Raw genomic sequence first — 18,140 nt, 5'->3', positions numbered from 1 at the left:
TGGTCATCCACAAGGGAATAACTTGTGCAGTAGCTGTAAGTGGCATAAGAGTGTAACAGAATATTGCATAAGTTGGTTTGGTGACAGTACCCCTTCTTGGGGTACAGAAATAATTTTTTGCGGGATACCCTTCATGTCAAATCGCAGAAAGAGAGTAGTCGAAGTCCTGGTGACAGATATGATTGAGGTTTTTAAAGATCTAGATAGTAATGGGTAATAAAAGGAGTTACAGCCCATGGCTGATAAATGTCAGTTTAGATTGGCCCATGGAAAGAAATGCTGAGAGAGATCTGATAATGGACTAACTTGTCTGTCTCTAAAGACCCTGGACAGGTTATCAGTATTTTTCTCTCTCCTGCTTTCCACAGCAGATAAAGTATTTATGGATGCCAACGCAGTAGGGGCGGGACCTTTTGACACAAATAAGATGACAGCTTCATATAAGATAAATGTGGGATTCTTCACATGCTGTGCAGCCAATATGTGTGCCTGTCGCCACTACACAATCAGGCAGAGATAGTACAATATGTTGTTGTGGTCTTCATTCTAAAGACTTATTTGACGTAGCTCTCCATACTAACTAGTCTATTGTAACATAAAAATTAATTTCATAAATAACTTTATTTTTTTCACGCATTGGTACACAATGTTATCAAAGTAATTCATATAAAATAAACTGATATTTGCTGTATTAGAAAGGCTAGAATCAATGTTTTGTCAGTGTTTTAGATGTGCTGTGGAACAGGTGCAAAAAATTGGTCGAACATTTTGTGAAATGTGAAATAAGAAATAAAATGGATTAGAGAAACATTTGATGCACTTCATTTGCTCTACATGATTTTGGGCATCATTCAAAGGCATTTCAAATGTTTCTCTGATCTATTTTCTTAATTACTTTAAGAGAAATCATTTCACAAAACATCTATTTTTTTCATTTTTTATTTTTTTTATTTATTTTTTTTTATTTATTTCAAGTTTTTCCCAGAAAGCACAAGCTTACAGAGGCCTCACTTGCTTTCCTAGTGTCTTCTGTTCTCAAAATGTTCATAATTTAGTACCTGATTCAAAGATTAGATTAGATTAGTACTTGTTCCATAGATCATGAATACAACACTTTGTAATGATATGGAACGTGTCAGGTTAACAAAAGGTGTCTATACAAGATATTACACTACACAAAATATTACATGACACTTAATATTTTTAATTTTTTTTTTTTTTTTTTTTGGGTGGGAGTTGGGGAAATTACCCATTTACTATATCCAAAAATTCATCTAATGAGTAGAAGGAGTTGCCATTAAGAAATTCTTTTAATTTCCTTTTAAATGCTATATGGCTATCTGTCAGACTTTTGATGCTATTACGTAGGTGACCAAAGACTTTTGCGGCAGCATAATTTACCCCCTTCTGAGCCAAAGTTAGATTTAACCTTGAGTAGTGAAGATCATCCTCTCTCCTAGTGTTGTAGCCATGTAGAATGCTATTACTTCTGAATTCCTTTGGATTGTTAATAACAAATTACATAAGTGGATATATATATATATATATATATATATATATATATATATATATATATATATATATATATATATATAATTTTTTTTTTTGAGGCTACATTTTGACTCTTATTGAGGCCTCATTTGCTTTCCTTGTGTCTTCTGTTCTCAAAATGTCTGTAATTCTGTACCTGATTCAAATGCAAACATTTTGACTGTTAAATGTCACACCAACGTAACTTTTTAAGATCATAATTTCTAGGCCTTGAAAAATTAACTTTTCGACACATCATTTAGGTAGCTAGCAGCACATGCTCGCAAAATACTTCAATTTCTCCTTAAATTATTAATTAAATTTTTCTAAAATATTCTGATTACTTTCAAACAAATGAACCATTTTTAGCAAAACTAAACCTCAGGCTTGTTAATTTGACACCTCATTTGTCCATTTCCCAATCCCGACAAAAACACACTGTGTAATTTATAGGGAGTCTTGTTTTAGCTCCATTAAATCATCTGACCAAAGATCTTCTTTTTCATTTAATTACAATGGGGTCCACAGCCAAACTAAATTCTTTGAAGAATGATAACAATCTGTCACACTAACTGTTGTAAGTTAGATTAAAATACCTCTTTATTTTGCCATCACTGTTGGTGTGCTGTCTGGGCTGTGTAGCCATCTTCAAGTGAACCTGATATACATCTCAGGTATAACACAGCTAAAAGAGGTTGTGACAGTCTGACAGATTGTCATTCATGAAATTCTGCAGCTACACTGCTCACCATGATCAGCATTTCAGTGCGACCCCACAAAGTATGTACGAGGAACATCACCTACCCTCTGATGAGGAGAGATTGCACAGTGGGTTTCTGATTCAGAAGTCACATTTGAATATTATGACAAAATTGCAGTATCTGTGTTGTGAAGAAGTTCCTTTGGACATGCATGTATGCCCAAAGGAACAGGCACTGTGGTGACTACAGCTGCTATGAATGATATTAAATGTATTCACAGTTGTGAATATGAACCATCTCCTGCTGTATGAGGGAATGACGAGAATGAAAATTTGTGCCGGACCAGGCCTCAAATCTGAATTTCTTGCTTTACATGAGCGGCTACCTTAATCGCTTCAGCTATCTCAGAAAGAGATAATGGAATGATGCAAGTGAAAGTAAGATACAAAATGTATTCACAGTTGTGAATATGAACCACCTCCAGCTGCATAATGAACTGTCTCAGGCTGATACTGATCTTCGGCCTGGCATGGCTGCTTGTCCTGTTCCAGAGGTTGCCCCTCAGTCTGGAAGATCCGAGCGGTCGCAGAGGGTGGGCTTACTGGTAGTTGGGAGCTCCAACGTCAGGCGCGTAATGGGGCCCCTTAGGGATATGGCAGCAAGGGAGGGGAAGAAACCCAAAGTGCACTCCGTGTGCATACCGGGGGGGGGGGAGTCATTCCAGATGTGGAAAGGGTCCTTCCGGATGCCATGAAGGGTACAGGGTGCACCCATCTGCAGGTGGTCGCTCATGTCGGCACCAATGATGTGTGTCGCTATGGATCGGAGGAAATCCTCTCTGGCTTCCAGCGGCTATCTGATTTGGTGAAGACAGCCAGTCTCGCTAGCGGGATGAAAGCAGAGCTCACCATCTGCAGCATTGTCGACAGGACTGACTGCGGACCTTTGGTACAGAGCCGAGTGGAGGGTCTGAATCAGAGGCTGAGACGGTTCTGCGACCGTGTGGGCTGCAGATTCCTCGACTTGCGCCATAGGGTGGTGGGGTTTCGGGTTCCGCTGGATAGGTCAGGAGTCCACTACATGCAACAAGCGGCTACACGGGTAGCAGGGGTTGTGTGGCGTGGGCTGGGCGGTTTTTTAGGTTAGATGGCCTCGGGCAAGTACAGAAAGGGCAACAGCCTCAAAGGGTGCCGAGTGGAGGGTCTGAATCAGAGGCTGAGACGGTTCTGCGACCGTGTGGGCTGCAGATTCTTCGACTTGCGCCTTAGGGTGGTGGGGTTTCGGGTCCCGCTGGATAGGTCAGGAGTCCACTACACGCAGCAAGCGGCTACATGGGTAGCAGGGGTTGTGTGGCGTGGACTGCGCGGTTTTTTAGGTTAGATGGCTTCGGGCAAGCACAGAAAGGGCAACAGCCTCAAAGGGTGCGGGGCAAAGTGAGGACATGCGGGGACCAAGCAGCAATCGGTATTGTAATTGTAAACTGTCGAAGCTGCATTGGTAAAGTACCGGAACTTCAAGCGCTCATAGAAAGCACCGAAGCTGAAATCGTTATAGGTACAGAAAGCTGGCTGAAGCCAGAGATAAATTATGCCGAAATTTTTACAAAGGCACAGACGGTGTTTAGAAAGGATAGATTGCATGCAACCGGTGGTGGCGTGTTTGTCGCTGTTAGTAGTAGTTTATCCTGTAGTGAAGTAGAAGTGGATAGTTCCTGTGAATTATTATGGGTGGAAGTTACACTCAACAACCGAGCTAGGTTAATAATTGGCTCCTTTTTACCGAACCCCCGACTCAGCAGCATTAATAGCAGAACAGCTGAGAGAAAATTTGGAAGACATTTCACATAAATTTTCTCAGCATGTTATAGTCTTAGGTGGAGATTTCAATTTACCAGATATAGACTGGGACACTGAGATGTTTAGGACGGGTGGTAGGGACAGAGCATCGAGTGACATTATACTGAGTGCGCTATCCGAAAATTACCTCGAGCAATTAAACTGAGAACTGACTCGTGGAGATAACATCTTGGACCTACTGATAACAAACAGACCCGAACTTTTCGACTCTGTAAGCGCAGAACAGGGAATCAGTGATCATAAGGCCGTTGCAGCATCCCTGAATATGGAAAGAACTTGCCCCCCTTCTAACAGCCGTGTACCGCAAGTCTCTAGAGGAACGGAAGGTTCCAAATGATTGGAAAAGAGCACAGGTAGTCCCAGTCTTCAAGAAGGGTCGTCGAGCAGATGCGCAAAACTATAGACCTATATCTCTGACGTCGATCTGTTGTAGAATTTTAGAACATGTTTTTTGCTCGAGTATCATGTCGTTTTTGAAAACTCAGAATCTACTATGTAGGAATCAACATGGATTCTGGAAAAAGCGATCGTGTGAGACCCAACTCGCTCTATTTGTTCATGAGACCCAGAAAATATTAGATACAGGCTCCCAGGTAGATGCTATTTTTCTTGACTTCCGGAAGGCGTTCGATACAGTTCCGCACTGTCGCCTGATAAACAAAGTAAGAGCCTACGGAATATCAGACCAGCTGTGTGGCTGGATTGAAGTGTTTTTAGCAAACAGAACACAGCATGTTGTTATCAATGGAGAGACGTCTACAGATGTTAAAGTAACCTCTGGCGTGCCACAGGGGAGTGTTATGGGACCATTGCTTTTCACAATATATATAAATGACCTAGTAGATAGTGTCAGAAGTTCCACGCGGCTTTTTGCGGATGATGCTGTAGTATACAGAGAAGTTGCAGCATTAGAAAATTGTAGCGAAATGCAGGAAGATCTGCAGCGGATAGGCACTTGGTGCAGGGAGTGGCAACTGACCCTTAACATAGACAAATGTAATGTATTGAGAATACATAGAAAGAAGGATCCTTTATTGTATGATTATATGATAGCGGAACAAACACTGGTAGCAGTTACTTCTGTAAAATATCTGGGAGTATGCGTGCGGAACGATTTGAAGTGGAATGATCATATAAAATTAATTGTTGGTAAGGCGGGTACCAGGTTGAGATTCATTGGGAGAGTCCTTAGAAAATGTAGTCCATCAACAAAGGAGGTGGCTTACAAAACACTCGTTCGACCTATACATGAGTATTGCTCATCAGTGTGGGATCCGCACCAGATCGGTTTGACGGAGGAGATAGAGAAGATCCAAAGAAGAGCGGCGCGTTTCGTCACAGGGTTATTTGGTAACCGTGATAGCGTTACGGAGATGTTTAACAAACTCAAGTGGCAGACTCTGCAAGAGAGACGCTCTGCATCACGGTGTAGCTTGCTCGCCAGGTTTCGAGAGGGTGCGTTTCTGGATGAGGTATCGAATATATTGCTTCCCCCTACTTATACCTCCCGAGGAGATCACGAATGTAAAATTAGAGAGATTAGAGCGCGCACAGAGGCTTTCAGACAGTCGTTCTTCCCGCGAACCATACGCGACTGGAACAGGAAAGGGAGGTAATGACAGTGGCACGTAAAGTGCCCTCCGCCACACACCGTTGGGTGGCTTGCGGAGCATAAATGTAGATGTAGATGACAACAATGAAAACATTTACTGTCATCATTCCATTATATAGCTTGAGGTGGTTCATATTTGCAACTGCGAATAAATTTCATATCACTCACAGCAGCTGTAGTTGATGCAGTGTCTGTTCCTCCAGATATGTATACATGCAAATTCATCAGTTGATATCAGGCCTATGACTTACAAATAAAATGTCTCCCCTGTAGTACAAGAACAACATTAATGGAATGTATGAGTACAGGTATGACACACGGACGGCGACATATGGTCATTTGAGTATGGCCATGATTCGTGCTCACACAGCCAAAGCAATTAAGGAGACCACTAGCATAAAGCAGGAAATACGAGTTGGAGTCCTGGACCAGGACAAATTTTCATTGTCGCCATTGCATTATACAGCTGGATGTGGTTAATATTCACAACTGAATGTTTGTTGTATGTGAGAAGATCAGTTGAGTCTGTGGTGTATCGTTCCATGATATTGCTGCTTGGTCAGTATCCCACAACTGTCATGTGATCATCAATTTGATGGGTTCAGAAAGTCCACACTGAACACCATGCAGAATGTCAGCAGCCAAGCACAACTAGCACCTAAGAGGACAGACATATTACTTACTCAGCTGTACAAGAAGGTACAGTCACATCATATACCTTCCGTCAGAAAATGAGCTCGTTTGCAGTAAGACAATTCTACACATGGACAGAGCAACAATGTCTGATTGGTTGGTTGGTTGTTTTGGGGAAGGAGACCAGACAGCGTGGTCATCGGTCTCATCGAATTAGGGAAGGATTGGGAAGGAAGTCGGCCGTGCCCTTTTAGAGGAACCATCCCGGCATTTGCCTGGAGTGATTTAGGGAAATCACGGAAAACCTAAATCAGGATGGCCGGACGCGGGATTGAACCGTCGTCCTCCCGAATGCGAGTCCAGTGTCTAAACCACTGCGCCACCTAGCTCGGTAACAATGTCTGAAGCAGCACAGACTGTCAGCATGGTGATCATTAATGTGGCTCTTTTTCATGGGACAGTAGAGAGAGGTTTATCGACAGTGGTGCAGCCAAAGACAACACTGGACATAGGAATGGCAGTACATCATCTTTTCAGATGGTTCTTTGTAAAGCATCACGATGGACATATCTGTGTAAGAGGCCAACATGCTGTTATTCTTTTCTCACCTGGTGAAGTATAAACACCAGCAGACATCCATTGGATAATGAAGAATTTGTAAGGGGCAGCACGTCTGGCAAAAACCTTGGATGTGGAATGGAGTTCTGCTGCTTCATAGTAATGCACATACCATATCACAAATGTCGTACCACAGAAGTTATGCCAATTCAAGTGGGAGACACCTGAGCCCCCACCCTATACTCCTGATCTCTTCCGAAATGATTATAACACCTTTGGTCGCTTAAAAAAGGCCTTGAAGGGTCAACAATTCGTGTCAGGCAAGGACATGCAGTAGACCGTCACAGATTTCTTCACGCAACTGGACACGGTGTTTTACCAAACAGGTACCTTCAACCTGACATGTCAGTGGGATGTTCACAGTGATATGTTCACAGTGATATTGCCTGACTAGCATACTGATTCTGAACTGTACAGCCTTCAAAGAAAAACTTTTTGATCGCCTCTTATAATATGGGTACATCTCTGGCATTTGAAACACCGTATGAGATTTGGGATGAAAGGTATTACATTAAGTGAAATGAAGCTTGTCTTATGGTGCTCAAGTAACACTGACACATCAAAAAAGTTACAAGACAGCAGTTCCATCAAGTATGCCATCAAGCATATTTCTACAGTTCTGCTGCATCTACATTCATTACAGCTCAATATACCAAACAATGGAAAATCTGCGATGGAATAATGACAATATTATGAAAAGAATAGTTGCCACTCACCATATAGCAAAGATGCTGAGTCGCAGATAGACTGACAGGGGTATCTGCAACTCAGCAGCTCCACTATATGGTGAGTAGCAACTATCCTTTTCATAATAGTGACATCTCAATATATCATAAATAACACCTCTACTGAAATTATGAGTAGTGCGTATCTCATATTGGACTGGATACTCTCCAAGCTTCTTACTCTTCATTACATTAATTATGTGATGAGCTTTCAAAATCTGAGCAAGAAGAATATCTTTTCATAGTCACTTAACAGATTTCAATGTACCAGCCATAAACTTTTAAACCCTTGCTATGTAAAATGCAGACACCAAGAGAAGCTTGATCATGATGACAAGTTACTCAGTCCCTTTTGTTCATTTGGCTGTTTACTCATTTGAAGTACACTCGTCCCTTACAGAATGGTACAGACATAACGAGATTTACCCTCCCCCCACCCCCAACTCCCATATCAGATGTGCCGATCATATGGGCCAGGAACACATTACAAATCCTTTGTTTAATGTCCTTCATAAATTCAATTGCTTAGTTAAACACTTATGTTACACAAACTGGACACCCAGACCTCAATGTTGTAAGGATCAGTATGACAAAAATGCACTGTTATGTCTCCATGACCACTCCTGTAAATAATGTCACCTGCATCTCCAAATACTATAAATCTTTAGTTAGTAAGGTTTGCTAGATGAACATAAATGAATGGATGCAACTAACATGGCTCAAATTTGCCTCCTCCATCCCTTGAAAATATTTTCAGGATAAGAATCTTTACAACTAAATTGTTTTTTCAGTCAGAAATGACACATTATTTTAAAATATGAAGAGGATGTGCTATATTTAAAAGCTTTGTACAGAATCTGCCTTTCACCAGAAAAATGAAGAGTCACACAAACTGTACTTTGACACTGAAATGCCTTCATCATCCTGTAATGGTTATTCCTAATACAAATGATAATATTAAATCAATGCTGCACTAAACATGCATCATACCCTTGCAGAACAAACTGATCACAGCACTTGCCACTTCACAGGTGCATTCCTTACATTTAAATAAGACAATCTATGCGGATCTGATGCTAATGGCATGTTGCCACATTTTTTATTTCTATTACATTATGATGCAATTCAATCCATAATGGGCTCGGCTCTAAACAATACATTCAGCTCAATAACAACATTCCGTATTTTAAACACAAAAAATAAATAAAATAAACTGCTTACGCACATATACCAACCCTTCAATAATCTGCTAAAAATAAGTTTCATATTACATGTCGCATATTCTACAGATCACATGGAGAGAAGTATTTGGGTTGTGAAAAGAAGTCAGATAAACATTTACATCTGCACATCAACTCTTGGTAAGATCTTAAATGATCTTGACTATCTCTGTTTACACCACTGTGCTTTTTTCGACAGATATATGTAGGAGGCAGTATTCTGTACTTCAGCAGTGAATACACCTCCCTAGCCCTCACTGACTGCTCTGACCACACAGCAGCATTGCTGCTTAGTTCCTGCTGGAGTACAGGCTATAGTTTGTGTTTCACTGTCCCTGTTAATACATATGAATGAAACGAGTATCGTACTAGGCTAATTTGGGATCACTCTATCATATGGGCATGTAAAATTCCATTTTAAAAACAATTTTTTTTGTAATAGAAAGCAAAAAAGCATTTTCCATCAACACTGGGCATCGCATTAAGGACATGACATGCAGTATTTGTTCATACTGACTCCAGTCACTTATTGCAGAAACCAAGTTGCAGGGTGCAAAAGCACAAGAGCAAATGTGCGTGATGACTCTTAGTAGAAACACCCTGTATACACATAATAAGTTATTTTTGCTTATGCTGATGGTCAACTGCCAATCCCTGAATGAAGCATAGATTCTCTGCAGGTTTTCATGCATTTCACTACAATTTTCTAGAATTGCAACTTCTCTATATAAACAGAAACATTCAGAAACTGCCTCATGGAGTTTATGATATTACCCACTACTTTATTTATATGTACTGTGGACAAACCTTGTGGTAAGACTCTGAACTTTCATTCTGGAGGACATTTATTCAAATGCATGTCTTGGAATACAGATTTAGATATTCCGTGGTGTCCCTCAAATGACTTGAAGCAAATGCTATGGTGGTTTCATTGAAAAAGACACAGCCAATTTTCTTCCCCATCCTTCTTCTAATCCAAGCTTGAGCTCCATAACTAATGACCTCATCACTGGTGGGTAATGAAACCTTAATCTTCCTTCCTTCATATATTTTGAACAGTAAAGGTCCTATGACACTCGGTGGGTACACTTGAAGCTATTATTATATCTGAAGATTTCTCTCTGTTAAGATTAAAATCTGTATTCTATTGCAAAGAGCTCTTGAATTTAGTTACAAAGCTAATTTGATATTCCATATGCTCATATGTTTCGTTCATTGCTACATCAAACACACACACACACACACACACACACACACACACACACAGAGAGAGAGAGCACACACACACACACAGAGAGAGAGAGAGAGAGAGAGAGAGAGAGAGAGAGAGAGAGAGAGAGAGGGAGAGAGGGAGGGAGGGAGGGAGGGAGGGAGGGAGGGAGGGAGGGAGGGAGGGAGGAGGGGGAGGGGGGAGGGAGGGAGGGAGGGAGAGAGAGAGAGAGAATGATCAGATCAGTTCTGGAGCCAATACTACAGACAGTAAGTTTCAGTAAAATTTCACGAGCAAGGTTGCAGTTCTCTGTCAGTTGCTGGAATCATAAGTATGACCTCAGAGGCCAGACACGCGGCATCATTTGTTCCAACATGCATTACTATTTGTAGCTGACATATTGCCTGCTAACTTTCGCAAGTGTGAGTGACTGACACTGTCAAACGTTCACTCTCCACTGCTGATCTCAGCGGTGGATAAGCTTGCAGCCAGAGGTTATACGTGCCTGTTTTGTCAATATCTGATGATTTTTGCTTGGTCATTAGCGCTGTGGTTCTTCCCTTATTATTTGCAACAGTCATTCACTGTCACACATGAACTCAGGATCCATTTACCTTGTGGCTTTCTTCACTGTTGTTCAAACTACTGCCAAGTTAATGAATTTTTATGGCTTGTCTGAACAAACTGGTGTAGTAGCTCTTTTCCAAAGCAAGAACTGATGATGCCTATATTGATGAATTGTACAGTAATTCCAACATAGACTTTTCCATATGCACATAGTGTTGTGCCAGTGAGTCTATTTTCTAGGTGACTGAAACCCACAATTGAGTTGACACCAAACATCACTGCACACTGATGCAAGAATTATTAGAGAAGTGAACAGACAGGAGCCAACAAGTTGTTTTTCTAGCAAGAAACTGCATGCAAACCATGCTGGCGCAGCAAGAATCACTGCCGGGCCGTACATTAGAGTAAGTTACCACACAATGAAGTTTTGATGCCACAGCCATGTCTGTGTCGCCAGTGACACAGCAAAAATATGGAGGCCAGGCTGCAGCAGTGAAGAACCAATTACCACATGACCAAGCTTCACACTGCGGCTCAATTATGACATTCTGTCAAAACAAGGGTGAGACGAGCAATTATAAATACTGCCCATTTTAGGTATTCAGTGTCTGTCTAATCTGCAGCCACCTCCAAAAAGTACACCATGCCAGCCATCAACCTGAAGTGGGTCATCCACTCTGCTCTACTTGTCGCCGCTTCTGTGAGTTGCGAAGCTATGAGCTGTGCCTTAGCCCAGATACCTCTGGGACCTGAACTTGTGCCTTCTAGCTGGTGGGCCACCTGCTGATAGACTTCTGTCACCTGCAGGATGCTCACTTGGGGTCCATCATTTGTACCTGGGCCTGACAAGCTGTCGAGCTACCACTTGCCTAATGCTCAAGTGTTTCCTGCATTGAGCTGTGCATCTGTGCCAGCCAACCTGGCCAACTTCTGCAGAGGTCGACATAGCCACCTGCCACCCCAGTCTGGGCTCTGAAGCTGCCCATCTTCTCCCATCAGTGTGCTGACAGTGTGACTCTGAACCACTGCAACCTGCTTAGTGCTATGAGGTACCTGTGTCATCAAAGGGAACATGCAGAGTGCAGAGTTCAGAGTTCAGCACCCACTCCACACTCCAGGGCTGGTGTCTGACCCTGGCAGCCAACTGCTTACTACACAACCACTGTATTTGATCGAAAAAATACACTAATGCCAGTTTTACTTTTATGATTTATCAGCAGACATCCACCTGCCTCCATGAGTCTACCACCAGGTTAATCAACTTTCATTATAACCATGACCTACAGCAGGCTACTTAATTACACCAGCAATCTTGACGACCACTACAACGGTATGTGGCATGCTCCCGACATTGCGGATGGATCCCTTTGTTTCTTTTCTGATCTTAGCCTCTCTTTGATCTTCTTGCATGGTTTGTAAATAATTGTCAAACAAACACTGGTTAAAGATCCTGACACAAAAGCCAACAGCTGATATGTCAACAAGTGGCCAAACAAAAACATCAACTCTGCATTTGCAGTTGACTGGACCCTATTCCCTCAATGGCTGTGGAAACAGCCTCTTCAATATAATGAATGAAGCCTCCAGGTATACACACATTGCAAAGTTGTTCTCTCCCATCCTTTGCAGCCATTTCTTTAAGGACTACCACTATCCACTGCATGTTCAAACTGCCAATGATTAATGGACTCCCTAATCTTTTGTGTTTGTCTGCCCATGACATGGGAAAAAGCAGCTTTATCAAGAGGTGAAATCATTTGAAATGAATGAATTAGTTTATTCTGTAGAGCTCCATTTCTAATGAGTTACATAATCATCTTTTGGGAAAACGTAACTTCACAGCTTACAGATACCACTTTCAGGATACGTAAGTTTCTCTGACATGATTTTTAATATATACAACTACCCAAATATCCAACTCCTCTCCATACTAATGTTCAACTTATTTTAAATTGCTTACAACTGCAGTCACACGTACTGTTAATTTTCCTAAACTCTGTGATTTATAAGTAGACCGCGGATTTTAGGTAAAAACCTATTTTGTTCCTGAGTTCCTATTTGCATAAAAATTTGTACTTATGCATTTCATGACTATTTACACTTAATAGCGTTAATTCTATAGGACCTAAAAAAGCCTATTTCGACGTTAGTGCCTATTTTTGCCTATTTCGGCTTTAACATCCTAAAAAGTGCCTATTTCACCATGTAAGACAGTGGCTCCAAGTTTTTCCACATTATACAACAGATGGAAAAAAATATTTTCTGCCCAGCTTGCAGCAAGGTGGCTAGTTGACATGCGGTCATGCTTCGTATTTGCCTAACACTTCAGTTTTTTTTTATTTTTTTATATCGCTATCCCTGTTAATACCAAATACTCTTTATAGGTGTTTTATTATTCATATGTAAAAAATAGATCAAGGATGTTTAGGTTAAAACCTATTTTTTTTTGCTAAGCTCCAATTTGCTTATAGGTTGGTACTTATGCGTTTCATGACTAACTAAACTGAATACCGTTAGTTCTATAGGACCTAAAATTGCGTATTTCGACGTTGACGCCTAATTTTGCCTCTTTGGCATCAAAATCCTAAAAAGTACCTATTACGTTGATCTGACATAGAGTTCTTGTGTTTTCAAAGATTAGAAAAAGGAAGTAAACTTTGGGCTTTACCTCTCGTCGAAGGCGAAAGTCGTTAGAGACTCTTTACAATTCCTTTGCTTGCCTTACTACCAACAGCACTCGGCACGGTTGAATGGTCATCCATCCAAGTACGCGCCGAGCACGACAGTGCTTAACTTCGGTGAGTGAATGGGAACCCGTCAAAGATTTGAGTTACACATTAGAATCGAACGTGGGAGTACTAAATGTTATATTTGAAAATATTTCGTTCGTAGGATTCTGGCCAGCTGTGTATTTTCGCAAGTAAACGGTTTCATAGGCCTTAAGCTGAGCACGGATTAAAAAATCACAGTGTTAATCGTAGACGCCCTCTATAGCTAAATTACTGCCCTTTGCGAATTTTCTCGCTGCTGTCTACAGGCAGTCCTATCAAACTACTCTGTTTCGTGAAAGGTATTATACGTGAATTTTCCGGTTCGAAAAAAAATCTGCCAGTAGTGAGATGTTTTCATCTGAAGCACCTGTAGATTCCATTTGCTTGTTCCGAAGGGGCGGCCATCTGTCAGGTGCCATATGTCCAGCAACGAGTACGGTACTTCCCCAACCACTCCCATGCACCACAGTAAAAGGAAAAAAACAGCTCATCGTTCACCTTCTCCCAGCAAAAACAAATCAGTACATTGTGTAGCGACCGACGTGTTAAGTGTTACTGACGTTCTAAGTGCAAAATAAATTCTAGTTTCTGTGTGAGAATACTACGCCATGCCGAAAACAGCTAGTTCAAAGTCTACTCACATAAGGCAGTGGCTGCAAGATTTTCCGAATTATACAACAGATGGGAAAATTATTTTCTGCCAAGCATGCAACAAGGAGGTTAGTTGATGTTTTTCTTAGACTTCTTATTTTTCTGTCACTTAGGATTCTTTTTTATCGCTATCCTTTAATAATACGAAATACTCTTTATATGCGATTCTAAACTGCATTTCCCTTTTCTCTCGTATTAGGTTTCGAGTGTTAAGAAATCTCACTTAACTCAGCATGCAGATGGATTCGCACATAAAGCTAATGTTGAACGAAAGTCAAAACTGAAGCAAACTCTTTTATCTGGTGAAGACTCCGAAAAAAACAAGTTCCGAAGTGATTTGTGTCATGCACTTGTGGCAGCAAACATCCCCTTTCGGAAACTAGAAAACCCTATTTTCAGAGGTTTTCTTGAGAGGTACTGCCATCAGTCTGTTCCTGCAGAGTCAACTTTACGTAAGAATTATGTGGATTCAGCTTACAATGCTGCATTGCACAGAATCCGAGATGTTGGAGAATCTTGTATCTGGATTTCTGTGGAAGAAACTACTGACAGTCTTGGCCGTTACATTGCAAACCTGATTATTGGCAAGCTAGATCCAGATGCTCCATCCAGGGCTCTTTTGATTTACTCAAAACAGCTTGCAAAAACTAACCAACAAACAATAGCACAGTTTGTGAACAATGGGCTTAAGGTGCTATACCCAAACGGAGTGGATGAGAATAAGGTGCTTCTGGCCGTCACTGATGCTGCTGCATATATGATAGCAGCGTATCAACTGTTAAAAGTATTCTACCCATTGATGCTGCACGTAACTTGTGTAGTGCATGGGATCAACCGCATAGCAGAGCAAGTAAGGCTACAATTTCCTAAAGTAAATAAAGAAAATTTTTGCTAAGGCACCATCAAGAATACATGCATTCAAAGAACAGCTTCCAGATGTCCCATTGCCGCCAGAGCCTGTTGTCACTCGCTGGGGCACGTGGCTGATAGCAGCAGAATACTATAGTACCCATCTCCCAGCTGTCCAGAAGGTGGTTGAAAATATACCAAAGGATGCTGCATCCATAACTGCAGCAATGGAGTTACTCAAAGATTCTTCTTTAAAACGGGACTTATCTTACATTAGGGCCCACTACACATTTATGGCAAGAATAATTTCACAATTAGAAGGCTCAGGGAGACCGATCTATGACAATATTTCTTTGCTTGAAGAAGTCAAAATGAAAATTAATGAAGCGCCAGGTGAAGTAGGGGAAAAAGTACAGGCAAAAATGCAAACGGTTTTGCAGAAGAACACTGGCCTGAAGGAGTTGTGTGCAGCTGCCGACATACTTAGTGGAAAATCCAGCACTCCTGACTGCAGCATTCCTGTCCAACATCTGCCGAAAATGAAGTACGCCCCTGTCGCATCTATTGATGTAAAACGTTCTTTTTCAGCGTATAAATTGATTCTAACTGACAAGCGCCACAGTTTTTCACTAGAAAACCTAGAAAAGATTTTGGTTATTTATTGTGAAACCAACTATGGTCAGAATATGTGAAACTATGAATGTATTAATTAAACCATTGGCACATCTTTTTTACAGAGATCTTTATCTTGCAGGAACTCAAAAGTATTTGGAGTTATGTTCAACATTAATGTTGTAGATTGCTGTGCTCTGTAACTGTGTAAATATTTATTCTCCTTGTTTGAATGACTAATAAGATGTTCAAAACGTCAACACTGTGTATTTTAATTTATTTTTGTTTTCTCTGCATCATTTTTGTTAGAGCCTATTGTAGGTTTTATATAACCTACATGAACTACTGTAGGAGCCTATTTTAGGTGCCTAAAACACACTTTTTTACGACCTAAAAATCCGTGGTCTATTTATAAGTCTAGCGTGTGGGTTTCTGAACACAGGTTGTGCTCTATTTATAGTCACCAAGCTATCTGCTTGCTGCATTTCATTGCTTGAACTGATAATAGTTCCACATTCTGGCACTCTGTCAAAAATTCTAAATAATGTGATTAATGGATGGATTTGAAAACACTCCATTTGTACTGAACTGTTTGTTGATACTTGCAAATATTTCAATTGTTGCCTTTTCAGTAAGAGAATAAAAACCAGCATCTTTTTTTTAATTCAAGTATTTGTATCATCTCAGAATTATCATTAATTCCATTAGCTACAAAAAAAAAAAAAAAAAAAAAAAAAACCAGAATAAAATACTGTGTGCACACGGTAACATACTTCTACATATCAAAATAATAATCACAACATAATAATCACTACACAATATCACAAGCAGAGGTACATGGAGCCTGGTGGTCCACATAACTTTCCTAGTCTGCACACAAGATACTACAATTTACCTTAACAGCAATTTGATGAGATGCAGCAAGGGAACTGCAGAACTATGTTTCTCATGCAGTGCTGCATCTTTTGCTTGTTTGCATCTAGCCTCAACAAGAGCTTGTTCTGACAGAAGTGACTTTTGTTTATCTACATCTGGTTCTTCACTTAATTCAGCTGCAAAAGAAGTTTGAATTATATTAATATATGATTAAAATGCACTAAATAACAATTTATCGATACATTACATAAGGAAGATAACTGAACATATAAAGTACCTAAATGTCTGACAAAAAAAGCAAACTGCTCCTAGCTCAACTGCGCTTATTATGGACAACACTTTCACATCAGCAAGGCATGATGTGGTATGAAATCATGAAATCTCGCAAGAATCAAGGTTTCACAATAAAAACAAAGGAAAAATCTGAAAACTGTGAATCTGTCATTATATAATGCAAAAAAATTGTCATTTGTTATCAATTTGTCTGTCTGTCTGTCTCCCTGCCTGCCTGCCTGCCCCTCCATCAAGAGCCCTTTTCCCAGGAATGGATAGATGTATCAAGTTGAAATTTACATTGCATATTAAGATCTATGGCCCCTTGGCAGTATAATAAACGTTAGCTTCTAAGTCAATGTAGTTAAAATATATGACCACTTATGTCACATATTGTGATACAAACTCACTCATCAAAACCTATAGGGTACTTCCCATTGGTCTAGAATCATGAAACTTGGCAAGGAGAAAGGTTTCAAAGTATGAGTAAAGGGAAAAAAAATCTGCATTTATTAATCTGTAACTATATCACACAAAAATTTGTTTTTGGTCATTTATCAGACTGCCTGTCTGTCCCACTGTCTGTCAAGATCAGGAGCGGGTTGCTGAATCAAGCTGAAATTTATGTCACATACTGAACATTCTCAAAAGTCTGAGAATCTCTGGGACCAATTCCTTACCAGTATCAGTGTCAATAACAGGCAAAAAATCATTCAAGAATCTTGATTCCTGGAGTATATGAAGTGTCTATACACTGGTTCCCATGAGTTCACCGAAGTTAAGCACTGTTGGGCGTGGCCGGCACTTGGATGGATGACCATCCAGCTGCCGTGTGCTGATGCCATTTTTCGGGGTGCAGTCAGCCTCATGATGCCAATTGAGGAGCTACTCGACCAAATAGTAGCGGCTTCGGTCAAGAATACCATCATAACGACCAGGAGAGCGGTGTGCTGACCCCACGCCCCTCCTATCTGCATCCTCCTCTGAGGATGACATGGCGGTCAGATGGTCCTGGTAGGCCACTCATGGCCTGAAGACGGAGTGCTCATATGAAGTGTCTATATACATAACGTAAAACTCCGTATTTGCATTCCCGCATTTTCTGTTTTCCCACGTTTTACATTCATTTTTCTCAGAGCCAACAGAAGTCCTATTCTCTCAAGACAATGTTTTCCTGTCATTAACAGTTCCACGTTACAACATTTCCTGTATTTTAAGTTTTCTTTGACGTTATCACAACTTTCAACAAATATTTTATATGGATTCCTGCAACAAGTGCATCATATTCCTGCTCAAAGTCAGCCTTGGAACAAAGCGGAAAACACGGACTATATGCAGAGTTATTGATCATGTAATATAGCTTTAGCATGGTAAGCAAGAGTTTCATTGTCAGAGTGTTGGGTCAGGGCCACTTATATTACAGGTTCACAGTGTTT

General features: G+C 40.7%; 1 protein-coding gene across 1 annotated transcript in view; it reads right to left on the bottom strand.

Annotated features, from left to right (window-relative positions):
• Positions 1-18,140, bottom strand: part of LOC126184598 (E3 ubiquitin-protein ligase HERC2) — an 812,863-nt gene that overhangs the window by 566,272 nt on the left and 228,451 nt on the right. Inside the window, exon 20 of the mRNA XM_049927039.1 lies at positions 16,451-16,607. Coding sequence (XP_049782996.1) covers positions 16,451-16,607 — 157 coding nt within the window. The remainder of the gene's footprint in view (positions 1-16,450; positions 16,608-18,140) is intronic.

This window comes from Schistocerca cancellata, chromosome 4, assembly GCF_023864275.1.
Source record: "Schistocerca cancellata isolate TAMUIC-IGC-003103 chromosome 4, iqSchCanc2.1, whole genome shotgun sequence".
Classification (NCBI taxonomy): domain Eukaryota; kingdom Metazoa; phylum Arthropoda; class Insecta; order Orthoptera; family Acrididae; genus Schistocerca; species Schistocerca cancellata.
The sequence above is the reverse complement of the archived record's forward strand: the minus strand, read 5'-3'. Positions and strand labels throughout refer to the sequence as shown.